Source organism: Oryzias latipes, chromosome 1 (assembly GCF_053564925.1).
Source record: "Oryzias latipes strain Hd-rR chromosome 1, Olatipes_Hd-rR_3.1".
Classification (NCBI taxonomy): Eukaryota; Metazoa; Chordata; class Actinopteri; order Beloniformes; family Adrianichthyidae; genus Oryzias; species Oryzias latipes.
The window spans coordinates 24,437,444-24,451,359 of NC_136237.1; the positions used below are offsets into that span (position 1 = coordinate 24,437,444).

The 13,916-nt window shown below is 42.6% G+C and overlaps 2 protein-coding genes across 7 annotated transcripts in view; one reads left to right on the top strand and one right to left on the bottom strand.

Annotated features, from left to right (window-relative positions):
• LOC144990997 (protein phosphatase 1K, mitochondrial-like) overlaps positions 1–12,932 on the bottom strand; it is a 31,519-nt gene extending 18,587 nt beyond the window's left edge. Inside the window, exons 1-2 of the mRNA XM_078944592.1 lie at positions 12,805–12,932; positions 12,566–12,655 (exon numbers count right to left, since the gene is read on the bottom strand). Coding sequence (XP_078800718.1) covers positions 12,566–12,605 — 40 coding nt within the window. The 5' untranslated portion in view covers positions 12,606–12,655; positions 12,805–12,932. The remainder of the gene's footprint in view (positions 1–12,565; positions 12,656–12,804) is intronic.
• On the top strand, positions 1,157–11,693 carry LOC144990999 (uncharacterized). 6 transcript variants are annotated; one of them, XM_078944608.1, is made up of 9 exons: positions 1,157–1,676; positions 1,762–1,916; positions 1,992–2,196; positions 5,991–6,074; positions 6,332–8,918; positions 8,996–9,056; positions 9,260–9,375; positions 9,487–9,572; positions 9,816–11,693. In XM_078944608.1, the coding sequence occupies exons 6-9, from the start codon at positions 9,015–9,017 to the stop codon at positions 9,950–9,952; spliced, it is 381 nt and encodes a 126-aa protein (XP_078800734.1). In that variant the 5' UTR covers positions 1,157–1,676; positions 1,762–1,916; positions 1,992–2,196; positions 5,991–6,074; positions 6,332–8,918; positions 8,996–9,014; the 3' UTR covers positions 9,953–11,693. The 6 variants fall into 6 exon arrangements, 2 of the variants coding, with proteins under 2 accessions (XP_078800734.1, XP_078800728.1); XR_013654889.1 differs by having other exon boundaries at positions 1,337–1,676; positions 9,260–9,353; XR_013654888.1 differs by having other exon boundaries at positions 1,337–1,676; positions 6,332–7,197; positions 8,730–8,918; positions 9,260–9,353; positions 9,487–11,693.
• Positions 12,933–13,916: the final 984 nt, after the last annotated feature.

Here is a 13,916-nt window from a genome sequence, read left to right on the forward strand (position 1 = left end):
TTGTCCTGCAGCATGTTCATATTTGTATAATTTTGACAGAATATATTTAAATGGAGAACAAAATATTACAAGTTATTCAAGGTTTAACTACTTGTGTTCCTGTTTTTATTCATATTTATGTTCAAAAAGTTCAGTTTAAAAGGTTTAAAAGTTTAGCTTTAGTGTGTTCAGTAAATGTTTATCTTCTTCGGCCCAAAACCTTAAGCGTGTTTTTAACTTAGGCCCCTGTGTGACTGAGTTTGACCCCCCTGTAATACGAGTCTAGAAAAGTCATGCATTTTTTGTGTAAAATGGCTAAATAGAAGATAGGGAACACAACAGGATGTTGTCAAATTTTGTATGTGTGCGGGGGGGGGGCGCTGGTGGGGTTACTCGCCCAGGCAGTAAGTTAGTGTAGAACCGCCACTGGTTGAGAGCCGCGTGCCGCGGAGACGCTGGGTCCAGACTGCTGCTCAGTTGCAGCATCGTAACCACTGGCCCCGCTGCAACACCCAGCAACTAAAATAAAATTGTTCTATATTAATAAACTGTAATTGTGTAGCCTGCATACATGTGACTTGACTGCATTCATTTTAATCATTTCTCTTACCTGTGTCACCCGGTGCATCTGGCGCGTCGGTGTCCCCCTGCGCCTCAGACACCACTCCACTTAATAGGGATTCCCCAATAATAGCCGCCAGTCTCTCATCAAGAGGGGTCAGCTCCGGTTTCCCCTGTCCCCCACCCGTGGCAGACACACTCTGGCGATGCAGCGCCAGACGTTTTTTTTGCCTCGACTTTTATGTCCGACCATTTCTTTTTTACTTCGGCCACGGTCCGAGGTTGTGAGGCTACAGAATTTACGGCGTCTGTCACCGTTTGCCACTCACGTGCCTTTTTGGCATTAGTAATGCCCACACTGTGCCCGCCAAACAAAATTTGTCTCCTCTTTTCCACCTAGTGAGTTTTATAAATTCTTTATTGCTAAATTGACCCCTTTTCTATCAAATTTATTTGAAGAGGCTTTAGACATTGGTATATTGCCCCCAACTCTCAGACAAGGCCTCATGAAACTCATCCCCAAACCACAAAAAGACAAATTATGCATAGAAAACTGGAGACCAATTAGTCTGTTAAACAATGATGCTAAAATATGAGCTCTTATTTTTGCCAAAAGATTGAAACCAGGACTGGATAATATAATTGATGAAGAACAATCTGGTTTCATGCCTGGTAGAAATATTGCCAACAATATCAGATTAATACTTGACATGATTGATTATAATGAATATATTAAAGATGATAGATATACTTAGGTACTAGTATAAAATATACTTAATTTAGGTAAAGGGGATAAAGGGGATATTTTAAGATAACAAGCATCATAATCTCATGATTAAATCTAGAAACAGGAAATGGAACTTCTGTCTTTGAAAAGGTTCCACTGCTTTTCATCCCTGTTGATGCAACAAAGAAATAACTGACTGCTGATCCATACTCAGTGCTGGAGATCCCATGACCAAACATTCTTCTACCATAGCAGCTTCCACTGGGACGGTAGTCCACAGACTTAGCTGCTCAAGTTTTCAAACTTATCGTGGGAGCTAGCATAACCTGCTTTCTGGAATACCCCCCTGAGTTTCACAGATCAACCAGGACTAATTTGCCTCAGTCAACGCCCCTTCAAGCCCTCCACGGTAATGAAAGTTTAGTTTTCTCCCCCAAAAAGCAATGCACGTTAGAGTTAGCTGGATGTTTGGTCTCTGTTGTTTGTGTTTGCAGACCAGCCATCGTGGTGCTGCTCATGTCCATGGTGAATGAGAGGCAGCCGTTTGTGCTTCGTTGTGCAGTTCTTTACTGTTTCCAGTGTTTCCTCTACAAAAATCAGAAGGGTCAGGGGGAGATCGTGGCTACACTACTTCCCTCAACCATCGATGGTTCGTTTCAATCTGTTTCTCAAAGCCTTTAAATGCAATTATTTTTTTAACCGGCTCTATTCTTTTTCTCTTTAGCCAATTCTATCTCTGCTGGTCAGCTCCTGTGTGGAGGTCTGTTCTCAGCAGACTCCCTGTCTAACTGGTGTGCTGCCGTGGCCCTGGCCCATGCTCTCCAGGACAACCTCACTCAGAAGGAACAGTTGCTTCGAGTTCAGCTCGCCACCAGCCTGGGCAAACCTCCCTGTCCCTGCTGCAGCAGTGCACCAACATCCTGTCCCAGGTAAGGCACCGTAGTACAGACGGGACAAGCTATATGTGTTCTGTTAGCATGAAACGAGTTAGCCCATCAACATAGATCAGTGCTAAATTGTAAACCCCAGTGAAGAGAACCGGTTTGCATTGTTGTGGTTTTGCAGGGTGATAAGATCGTCCGGTGGGTGTCCAGCAGTGTTATACCTGAGTCAGACTCATAGTCTTTGTCATCATACTAATCAGTTTTGTCGACCTGTTGTTGTCAGACCACTGACTGGACATGAGAACTGGATGGAGTGCATGTGACATCACCAATAGAAAACGGTCAACTTTCAGCTCCAATCATTAAGTGAATTCAGTCGCTGTTTTATTTCGATACGTTGGAGCCAAACGCCGTCAGTAAGCAGTCAAAGTCAGGAGAATCTGTCAATCACTTTCAACGTGAGACCACACACTTTTATTGAAGTCTGATTGGTAGGTTTATGACTTAAAAAAATTGTAATAAAGAAAAATGCAAAAATAGGATTAGCTAGAACATTTAAAAAAAGATATCACAGGGCTCCAGACCGCAACAAAAATTTGAAAGCGTGCGACTGAATTTTACATCCAGTATTCCAGTAAATTTGCCTCCCCGACCCTCCGTATTTTTTATACATTAAACGTGATAGGGGCACACCAATGATCAATGCAATGAGCAATGAAATAATCCAGTGTTTTTCAACCAGTGTGGGAGATGGTCAAGTGTGCCGTGGAAAATTGCCCTCATTAATCATTAACTGATCTAAAAACATTAACCATCTCCAGGAAATCAGCTCTTTGTTCATCCAAACAGGTCCTGATAAAACACTGAGTAGTTAGGAATATGAAAGATCATAAAATACTTATTTCTTTGTGTTTAACTGATTCTATTAAAGACATTTTGATAAGAATGACGGCACCGCGATTTACCTGCAGCTATAACTGTTTTCTGAAAAGTCCCGCAGCTTTTACTGTCTCCACGACTCCACCAATCATTCTTGAAGGCTTAATCACATGTCATCAGTCTGACCAATCAGAAGTGTTTAAAGTCTAAACTTCCTTTTTCCAATTTAGCTCATAACTCACTCATTTCCAACAAAAACACCAGCTAAAGCTCGTCTTTAGCGGTGTAGCTTTCCACAGAATCCGGTATCAGACCGTGGAACAAGTGAACAAAACCATGAAACTCAGAGACGCAAGTGTTTCTGCCGTTTTCTCGCCGTATTCACACTACATCTCCCATGATGCATTGGCTTAAAGGGACAGCGCCTTAGCGTACAATGAGTCGTCCTTGTTACACGGATTGAAACCACAACGAACATACAGTTTGTATGTAACTTAACTTTTATTACATTTTTTAGAAAAAACATCTGCAACTTCCTGATTTTTCTGCCACAATTATCACAAAAATGCACGTCAGATTGCCGGGGGGGGGGGGGGGGGGGGGGCTGTAGATCAAAACAGACTATGAGTTTCTGCTTTTTTTTGGGGGGGGGGGGGGGGGGTGCTGGTGTGCCGCGGGATTTTTGTCAAGGTTAAAGTGTGCCGTGGCTCAAAAAAGGTTGAAAAACACTGAATCAATTGTAATCAATGAGACGTGAGCGCACACACACGCAAACATACACAAACTCATGAGAAACGAGCACACACTCACGTTTCATTGAGTGATGCCTGTCTGTGAGGCCGCCAATGCGTGTGAAAGAATAGGGAATGGCCACTGTAATTGGCTAAAATGCGTGGAGGGGGAGGGGCCTAGAGATAATCAAGCGTGCGTAAACATCTGTGGGAAGGAAACAGAGACAAATATCATCACAACCTGATATGTGCGTGCGTCTGAGCTATGAGCAAGCGAACTATTGATTTGTTCTTCCGACCTGCGGCTAGTGTACCAGTGCCAGAGTCTGCAGCAGGGGTCTCAAACCCGCGGCCCGCGGACTATTTGCAGCCTTCAAGATGATATTTTGCGGCCCCCGCCTTAGTATGAAAGTTTAAAGTTAATGCGGCCCGCCAGTCTGTAAGAATGACACTTTTTCATTGTCGTGTGTGGAGCTGACAGAGCAACCAATCACAGTGGGGTAAATGACTCTTGGGGGCGTGACAATGACTTGGCTTGAAAGCAGGAGAACATAGGCAGGAAACCTGACAGCCCCCTCCCCGGACCACATTAAGGAGTTCCTTACTTTCCTTTTTAGAACGTATTTATTTGCTTGTAATTTTCTAAATCCATGGCCCGAGCTGAACTTTTCTCTGGGCCGCTGGGATCAGAGGAGTGTTGAGGTTATGGTTAAGGTTAGGCGCGCAGCGGCGTATCAACCCCGACCAATTGGTTCTCATGCACGGTGGCTTGGACCAGATTACCCACAATGCTGCGGGGTACAGTTTTGTCTGCGTGAGCGCTACATTCACAACTGTAACCAACGCCGTACAATTAATTCAGCAACTCCTCAGTCTCTCCCGCTGAGAGCGCTTCACCCAACTTCTTATTCGCTCACTGCCGCACCAGCCCTCCTATTACCCTTATTTGGCCCATGGCTGAACCCCATTGGTCCAAACTACATAACAGGCTGAGGGACAGAACTGAGAGCCAATCAGCATCTCTGCTTGATGCGTTCAATGAACTCCAAAATTTTGAATTTATTTTGAATTTATTTCTTTTATTTTGTATTTCCTAGCATTATTACGACTTCTGGTGCTGCGTGGTTTTGCTGATGGTCTAGTCTGGTTGATACGTGGTGAGTTTCAGCTTCATGCGGGTGTTGAGACTTTAAACGTGATCTTAGGTTGGTATGAATGTTCTGTAGATGTGAGAAAGACTGCTCACATGCAGACGCGGAGCCAAACATATACTCATACGCTGCAGTATGTGACGGGCAGCGTGTTTTAAGTTTTGACAATCCCTGCGCGATTCACCTTGCTGCCCGTGCCCACAACCCCCCTCTTTCTTCCTCACACATCCCGCTGCAACCGCGCGCTCTTTCTCAGAGACGGGAGCGCGCAGTCGCCAGGACAGCAGTTCGCAGGTTTTATAAACTCTGTGAAATAATAGATCATAGTAAACTGATATGCGGTGCAGATTTTTTCTCTCCAAGCACCGCTACTACTGGCATCGCATCTCACCCGAGATTGACTGGTCTTATGAAAAAAAAGTATAATTAAAGATTTGTCTGCGAGCCACATGTGACCATCAAAAGAGCCATATAGGGCTCGCGAGCCATATGTTCCCGACCCCTGTCCTAGTGGAACACAGGAGGATCTGCTCTAAGGGGGAGTGAGTAAAGGCTCAAGTTGTTTAGACCTACGTGTTCTAGTGGAATGTTATTGGACAGTGCCCCTAATGTTTACATACATTTAAGTATTGTTTGTAACTGTGAAATGATTTAAAGGTCACTACGGTAATCACTTTCTTACTAAGCACTTTTTTTATTCTGAATGTATGGTATTTTGTTTACTTTTTGTACTGTCATGACAGCGATGGTGCTGTCAGGTTACCGTGTTGTTGCATCTTCAAAAGTGCAGAATAAAATGTGACTCTGAATTTGAAAGAGCACACTGTAATTTATGCATCTATTATTAAAGTATTTATTAGTAATCCAGTGGAAATTAGTAGATTTGGCTGGCATGTTGATTTACGGCATGCGCCCCTAAATTTTCTGGTTGTGCCCCTAAAATGTTCAGTTGGGGGCCACAGTGGTCCTAGTGAAAAAAGTTAGTCTGGAGCCCATCATTACTTCACCATTGACACTGTCACCTTATCTGAACTTTGCAAACATGCACAGATTTTCTGATGAGTGTTATGTTTTTCAGCCGCTTCCCCCCCACTCCTTTATGGAAAAGGATTCAGACAGCAGTCCAGAGGCAGAGGAGGATGCAGGTGACAAAGAAGTCAAAGTAAGGTTTAGAAATTCATCTCACTTTTTTCCCCTCAGAGCTTATTTAACCCTTGTACTTCCTAGGCACTTTACCATTGGGAGTTGGGTCATCTAGACCCACTAGACAGTGCGCTGAACCTTTTTTCTTCAATGATTTGTGATCTTCACAGGTTTCCATGGATTACATGAAATCTTTCCACCTTTAAAAGTTGCTAACTGTTCTCCCTTTGATGACTTCATTAATCCCACCATCCCATGCTGTGTCTCTGCATGCAGGTTCCAGGAAGTGAGGCCGAGCATGAGAAGGAAGAGGAGGAGGAGGATGACGAAGAGGGGAGGTGTCTGATATCTGAGTCTCAGAGTCAGGATGTACGTGCTTTGCATGCTGGGATAGCATAAAGTGGTGCAAACCTTTCATCAAAGCACGTGACACTTGCTAATGCTTCAGGCTTTTTTAATAATAAGTCAGTTATTGCTGGCAGCCAAAAAGAACTGTCTGTTTCTAGCCTTGGTGTCTTTTCTTTATCAAAGCTTGTATTTTATACATGGGTTGTTTAGGCTTTTGGTATTTTTTAAAAATAGTTATTTTTATTGTCTTACTAAGGAGCCCGTGACCTGACATGGGTAAAATAATAAATATCTTGTTCCCACCAAGGTTATTATAGTTAACGAAAACGAACGAAAAAACTAAAACTAGAACTGAAAAAACATTTTCGTTAACTGAAATAAAAATAAAAACGAGAGTTTTTAAAAAAACGAAAACTAACTAAAACTGTTTGTTGTGTGTATAAAACTAACTGAAACTAACTAATATTATCCCCAAAAAATACTTCGTTTTCGTCTTTGTTAATACATAAGTCTTTTTGATTGAAATAAAGTCTATTTACTTCACCCTGCTAGTTTTACTGTGTATCTGAACTAGAGGGCTGCATTGGGATTGGGTCCCGCCGGGTCCCGCGGGACCCAACCCAAATCTCGCGGGATTGGGCGGTTTGAATTGTGCTGCGGGCGGGAGCGGGCGGCAGAAGAAAACCCCGCGGGATCAGTGTTGCCATGAATATCTCATGAATATATATTAGCGGACTACGTTAGGCTGAGCGGCTGTTGGATTCTTATGTACTGAAGCTCCGTGAAGGCACCAGGTAGAGACGCACAATGGCCTCTGTCATCTAACCTGTTGTTGGGGGTGCGCCCCGCCCCGCCTCTTACTAAGAGCGCGCTTCAGGCCGTCTGTCTGCGCGCGCACACACGCACACTTTTAACCGAACGGGATTTGTGAAAATATATTTAATAATTAAGTTGCAAATTACACACAAGAGGAATGCATGAAAAGATGAGGCTGGAGGAGGGACATGAATCTCTTTAGTAATAATATCAATACAAATACGTGTTTTTTTCCTGCGGGACGGGAGACGATACAAAATCAATGCATCTCTATTACTGTGCGGGACTAAATTCTATGAGTTTTGCGGGTGCGGGCGGGAGTGGACATACATATTGCGGGTGTGGGCGGGAGTGTAACGCATACGTTGCGGGAGCGGGCGGGATTGGTCAGAAATTCAGCGGGCGGGAGCGGGATGAAGAAAATAGTCCCGCGCAGGGCTCTACCCTACGGCATCACGTTGTCTGTGACGTCACATCATGTCTGTCAGACACTGCCGGCTAGCGTGGTCATAGACATTTACATGAGCGTGATGGCTGCATTAAAAGTTGGGAGAAAGCGGGAGAGTCTTATTTGGGACTTTTTTGAATATAACAGCGTCGAAAACAAAAGTAAGTGCCTTGTAGTTGAAGCAGGAGACAGGAAACGCTCCTCAAAGGGAAAAACCCTACGAATCTAAAAGTACATTTAAAAAGTGCACACAACAACGCGCCTGTCGCCCGCCCTCCCCCGAAAAAGAAGCGAGAGCAGATAACGTAATGCTGTTATCGGCTGTTGTATTTTAATTTAAGGATGGTTGTCCTTGTGTCCTCTGAATAATAAGTGTTTCAAAATGTGTCTTTGATTGCGTTTTTATCATACAATACTTATTCTGGTGATTTTGAATCATGCACCTGACAAATATCCTAATTTACAAAAAAAAGAAGAAGAAAAAACTAAAACTAACACTAAAACTAATAAAAACTAAACTAAAACGAAGCAATTTAAAAAAATAAAAACTAATAAAAACTAGTAAAGCAGCCTCTAAAAACTAATTAAAACTAAATAAATTTAAAAACAAAAATTCAAAACGAAATAAAAACTAAAACTAATAAAAAATCCGAAACTATTATAACCTTGGTTCCCACACAATAATTAATTTGTGTGAGTGAAATAATTAGTCATACATAAACACGGATGTGAGCAATAGTTATATTTACTTTTATATTTATTTTTATATTTACAGCACCTGACACCTTCACATTTCTGTCTGTGTGTCTCATTACATTGCATGGAAGACACGGATGATGTTTAGAGATCAGATTTATACATTTTAAAAAGCTCTACAAAAGCATTATACTCCTTAGCAGTCATTTTACATCAGAAGGCTAGTTGGTACATGCCACGTATGGGATATGTGTGATGCATGATGGGATACAGCTCCACTGTTATGCATCAGCTAAACACCAGAGGGCGTTGTTGATCTGTAATCAGTCTCAGGCGTCTCCAGTCCTGTTCACTCCAATTCTGCAGGCTGCAGCCAGGGCTTACTCGTTCCTTGTGAGGTTCTGCCCTGCTTGTTCTGCAGCTAACCCTGCTTCAGCAAATGCTGATGAGCTGGATTGAGAGTTCTCAGCTTCTGCGTGACTGAGCTCACCTGATCCAGGTGAGCAGTTATAAATGCAGCGGGGTTCAAAAGCCAAGAGAGGAAGAAAGAAAAAGGTTGGTCATGAACATTTATATTTTTGTCTATAAAAGAGTTGGAAATCTTTCTAAGGAGAACGTTAACTACTTTCCAGAGTGACTCAGAACAAGAAAATGAAAAAGATGAAGCCCCTGCAAGTCCTGTCAGTCCATCTGGTAAGTGTGATGTGCAATGCTGACATCTTCCCGGTGTTAAAAAGACCCATTGAAGTGCACAGCAGAATAGTTTAGATTTGCTGCAGGAGAATGGAATAACAAAGACTAAAAACTCAAAGCAGATTTCAATGAAAATGTCTCAGAATTATTGCAGTTATCCATAAAGTGGAAGTATTTTCTGAATGTGTTTTTGGTGTTTTTAGGTGGAGATCCTCTTAAACGACGAGGCAGGAAGCCCAAAAGTGAGAAGTTGCATTTGCTTCAGCAACAAGACCATCACGGATCAGGAAGTGAAATGTCAATACCTCCCAAAAAAGAAGTGCTGCATTTCCAACAAACTTCCATATCTAATGTTCAAATGATGCAGACAAACACAAGTGTACAACTGCTGTCCTTCTATTGGTCAGTAAAGCTTTGCATCTTTTCTTAGGGAAACAGCAGAACCAGAGAAAAAGAGGAAGAGGGCATCGGAGGACAAGACCCACCGTGAAGAAGAAAGGAGGAAGAAGAGGGAAGGTAGTAAAGGCAAGGAGTTGGAATGCAAAGAGCCATCCTTGCTGGAATTCAGTTTTTCCAACACAGGTCCATAGTTTAGGCAAAGGTCTTTGTTTTTGGGTTCAAAGTTTAGCTAATTGGTGTAAAATCCTTCAATTGAATGGAAGTCTGGAGTGCTGCATGTGTTATCACATGCTTTTCTTTCTGTGGTAGTTGGAATTGTGAAATGACATTTCATCAAGACTGAAGTGGTGATTGTTTCAGACTCTACTGACAAGGTGACCAACGGTGAGATGAGTCCTGCAGAAAAGAAGGAAGAGATGGAGCAGGAGAAGTTCCTGGAAGACTCCTCAGCAGCAGAAAACCACAGGTGTTTGATGGAAAACTTCATTGTTAAATAAACGGATCCTAAATGTTAAAGGACATTTGTTTTAGGCTTATCCTCTTTTTCCATTAGTGCCTACACTATATTACCAAAAGTATTGGCTCAGCCATCCAAATGATCAGAATCAGTTTTCTAATCACTTTGTCCGGCCACAGGTGCATAAAATCAAACACTTTGGCATGCAGACTGTTTTTACAATCACCTGTGAAAGAATGGGCCGCTCTCAGGAGCTCTGTGTATTGTAGCGTGGAACTGTCATAGGACTCCACCTGTTTAACAAATCCCAGTGAGAAATTTTCTCAATGAATATAAGAAAAATATCATAAGATTTATAACTAGGGTGCTTTGTCGTCATACGATAGCTTCTGCTAGGCTACTACTAGCTCCGCCGCAGAGCTCTTTGCTTGTATCCCAGCATTTGGGCAACTGGCTGGTCAGTTGACAGACAGACAGCTGATATTGTAGTTTAGGGTTGAATATGAATAAATATATTCAGGAATTGTCTTTTATTAACATACTCTTTAGCAGTCAGTCGCTTTATATTTGAAGGCTATCTATATTAGGCTACATGCTAACTAACTAGCCGATCATTTATCCTGTCATTAATTTACGTCATAGATTGACAGCAGATACCCTCACATTTCTGTCTGTGTGTGTCTCATTATATTGCATTGAAGACACTGAGGATGTTTAGAGATCAGATTTATTTATTTTAAAAAGCACAAAAGCATCCATCGTTATTCACATCATCCTGATGGTACGCCCTCCGGTCATCTTGCTGCAAAAGCCGCTTCCTGCCGCTACTTCCATGTCTCTGTGAGCATTCAATAGGGGTATAAATAAAAGCAAGAATGGTCAATCTGTTATTGTCTCGATGAAAATCTGAAAATTATCAGTTACACCCCCCCTGTTAGAGGCATTCATAGAAAAAACAGCGGATGGAATGTGGATTAAAACACTCATGAACGACCCAAAACCAAGGTAAAAAAGTGCAGCAGGGTTTTTTTGTGCTGTAAGTTTTTCTCATGTGAAATTCACTGCATTTGTTACCATTTTAATGCTTTTAATCCACGTTACAGCCGCCGCTCCTTTTCTATTAAAGCCCGCTGCTTGACATGCAAATTTTAGCCAATCAGATCAACCAGAAAGGTTCCTGCCCCTAAGTGACAAACACACCCCTGAATAACGCCCCCAAGTGACAAAAACGCGCCCTTAACACTGAGCGTAAATCCAGGTGAGGGCGCAAAAGAGAATTGACCGAGCAGGATCACTGCTCAGTTAGGATTTCAGCCGTTCAGTTGTAAAATACGGGGTCGCTTGGTTAGAATTGCGCCAGCACTGTTTTAAGGTTCACTCACTCAGTTCCTAAATACGCCCGCTCCGTTGTCTTTACGCTCTTTCAATTTTTGGCAGATATGTAATTCCATAGGATAGCCATAAAAGCGTTCTGTCAGCAAAGAAGCACCACGCTGGAAGGGCCAGGATCAAAGTCATCGCTCATGCAGCGAGTAAGTGTTAAGATGTAAAGATTAAAGAGCGCCCTTACTCAATGTGTTATCGTAAAGTTAGAGCCTGTGTTTATGTGTGTGTTCATACAAGGTGCTTTACGGTAAGCTGTTGACAGTGATGTCGGGTGATTCTGCAGCAGAGCTGCGCATGTGCAATGTTCGGTGTGTATGGCGGACTCCATGATCCAAGGAGCATGTTCTATATCTTTCCAATGTGAATAAATGTGCCTGTTTTGGACAAAAGAGAAAGTGGTTCTACGTTTCTTCATCACACAAAGAGGACACCGAAGCAGACACCGTTCCCTCCATCCCTCTACAGTAAGAGACAAAAATTCAGGGAAACTGAAACCAAACCTGCACTGGCAACATGGCAGGCTGTTATGCTGGAAACAAGCATGCAACAAAGGAATTCGCTGTTTGCGCTCAACAGAATGAAACCTAAAGATGTTGTACAATCTCTCCCTAGATAGAAACAAATAAGCTATACCTATCAATTTAACAGTTTCTCATTGACAGTTTGTTGAGAAACTAATTTGCTATTTTTTCCTAGTTTTTACATAGGAAAATGTCTTGAGTTTTAACTACATTGAAATTTCTTGGTAGTGGGTAAATGCTTTGAGCTCCTTACAATAATGTAATAGGAATGAAAATGTCTGTCTATGTACGTCTACATCAGGGGTCGGCAACCTTTACCACTCAAAGAGGCATTTGGATCAGTTTCCCACAGAAATTAAAACACAGGAAGCCACAACATCCTTTTGGATAACTCAGTGGTTCCAGTGAATGGCATAATTTCCCTTGTTTTTAGAGTTTCAAAAGAGATGTTCTTTTTTTAATCTTGTGTCATTTAATGGGTTCAAATTTAACTATTTCCCAAGAGTCCACAAAACTAGCACATATGTCGTAATTATCTAGAAGTTAATCCGCTTCTCCAATAGATTTTTGTCAACAAACAACTTTTTTTTCTCATCTGGACCAGGATGTTTTTGTGCAAAAGCTGCATATTTATTGTGGGATGTTTCGCCACATTTTATACTTTGTTTTTTAATTCCTCTTCACATATTACTCACACTGGTAAAGTCGTTCAAAGCAAACATCTGCCCAGGGGCCAATAGACTGACCGTTTTCTTCAGGAACTTCAATTTTCTCAAAGTTCTCCATCGTTGTCCTTCCTGGGTCGGAACATTGTTGCGATTACACACCAGCAGGACCTGTGGTGGTGACGCAGGTCATTAGTCACATAGAAATGTACTTAGAAAATGTCTATATTGACTTTTTAAACCTAATAATCAGCCCGTTAGTTCTTTGTTCTGTTTTTTAAAATTATTTTTATGAATCTTCCCGTTTACTGCTTACTGACCGTAGCCATCAGCACGGAGAAGCTGCTCCAAAGACGAGCGGCTCGCCTGGTACCGACCTGCTCACAAACATACAACAGCTGGTCGATATTATCATCTCGCGGGATTGGGCGGTTTGGATTGTGCTGCGGGCGGGAACGGGCGGCAAAAAATAAACCCCGCGGGATCAGTGCTGGCATGAATATCTCATGAATATATATTAGCGGATTACGTTAGGCTGAGCGGCTGTTGGATTCTTATGTACTGAAGCTCAGTGAAAGCACCAGGTAGAGACGCCCAATGTGCTCTGTCATGTAACCTAATGTTGGGGGTGCGCCCCGCCCCGCCTCTTACTAAGAGTGCGCTTCAGGCCGTCTGTCTGCGCGCGCACACACGGACACTTTTAACCGAACAGGATTTGTGAAAATATATTTAATATTTAAGTTGCACATTACACAAGAGGAATGCATCAAAAGATGAGGCTGGAGGAGGGACATGAATCTCTTTAATAATATCAATAAAAATACGTGTTTTTTTCCTGCGGGACGGGGGACGATACAAAATCAATGCATCTCTATTACTGTGCGGGACTAAATTCTCTGAGTTTTGCGGGTGCGGGCGGGAGTGGACATACATATTGCGGGAGCGGGCGGGAGTGTAACGCATACGTTGCGGGAGCGGGCGGGATTGGTCAAAAATTCAGTGGGCGCGGGCGGGAGCGGGATGAAGAAAATAGTCCCACGCAGGGCTCTAGTACATGCCACGTATGGGATATGTGTGATGCATGATGGGATACAGCTCCACTGTTATGCATCAGCTAAACACCAGAGGGCGTTGTTGATCTGTAATCAGTCTCAGGCTTCTCCAGTCCTGTTCCTTGTGAGCTGCTGCCCTGTTTGTTCTGCAGCTAACCCTGCTTCAGCAAATGCTGATGAGCTGGATTGAGAGTTCTCAGTTTCTGCGTGACTGAGCCCACCTGATCCAGGTGAGCAGTTATAAATGCAGCGGGGATCAAAAGCCAAGAGAGGAAGAAAGAAAAAGGTTGGTCATGAACATTTCTACTTTTGTCTCTGTGAAAGAGTTGGAAATCTTTCTAAGGAGAACGTTAACTACTTTCCAGAGTGACTCAGAACAA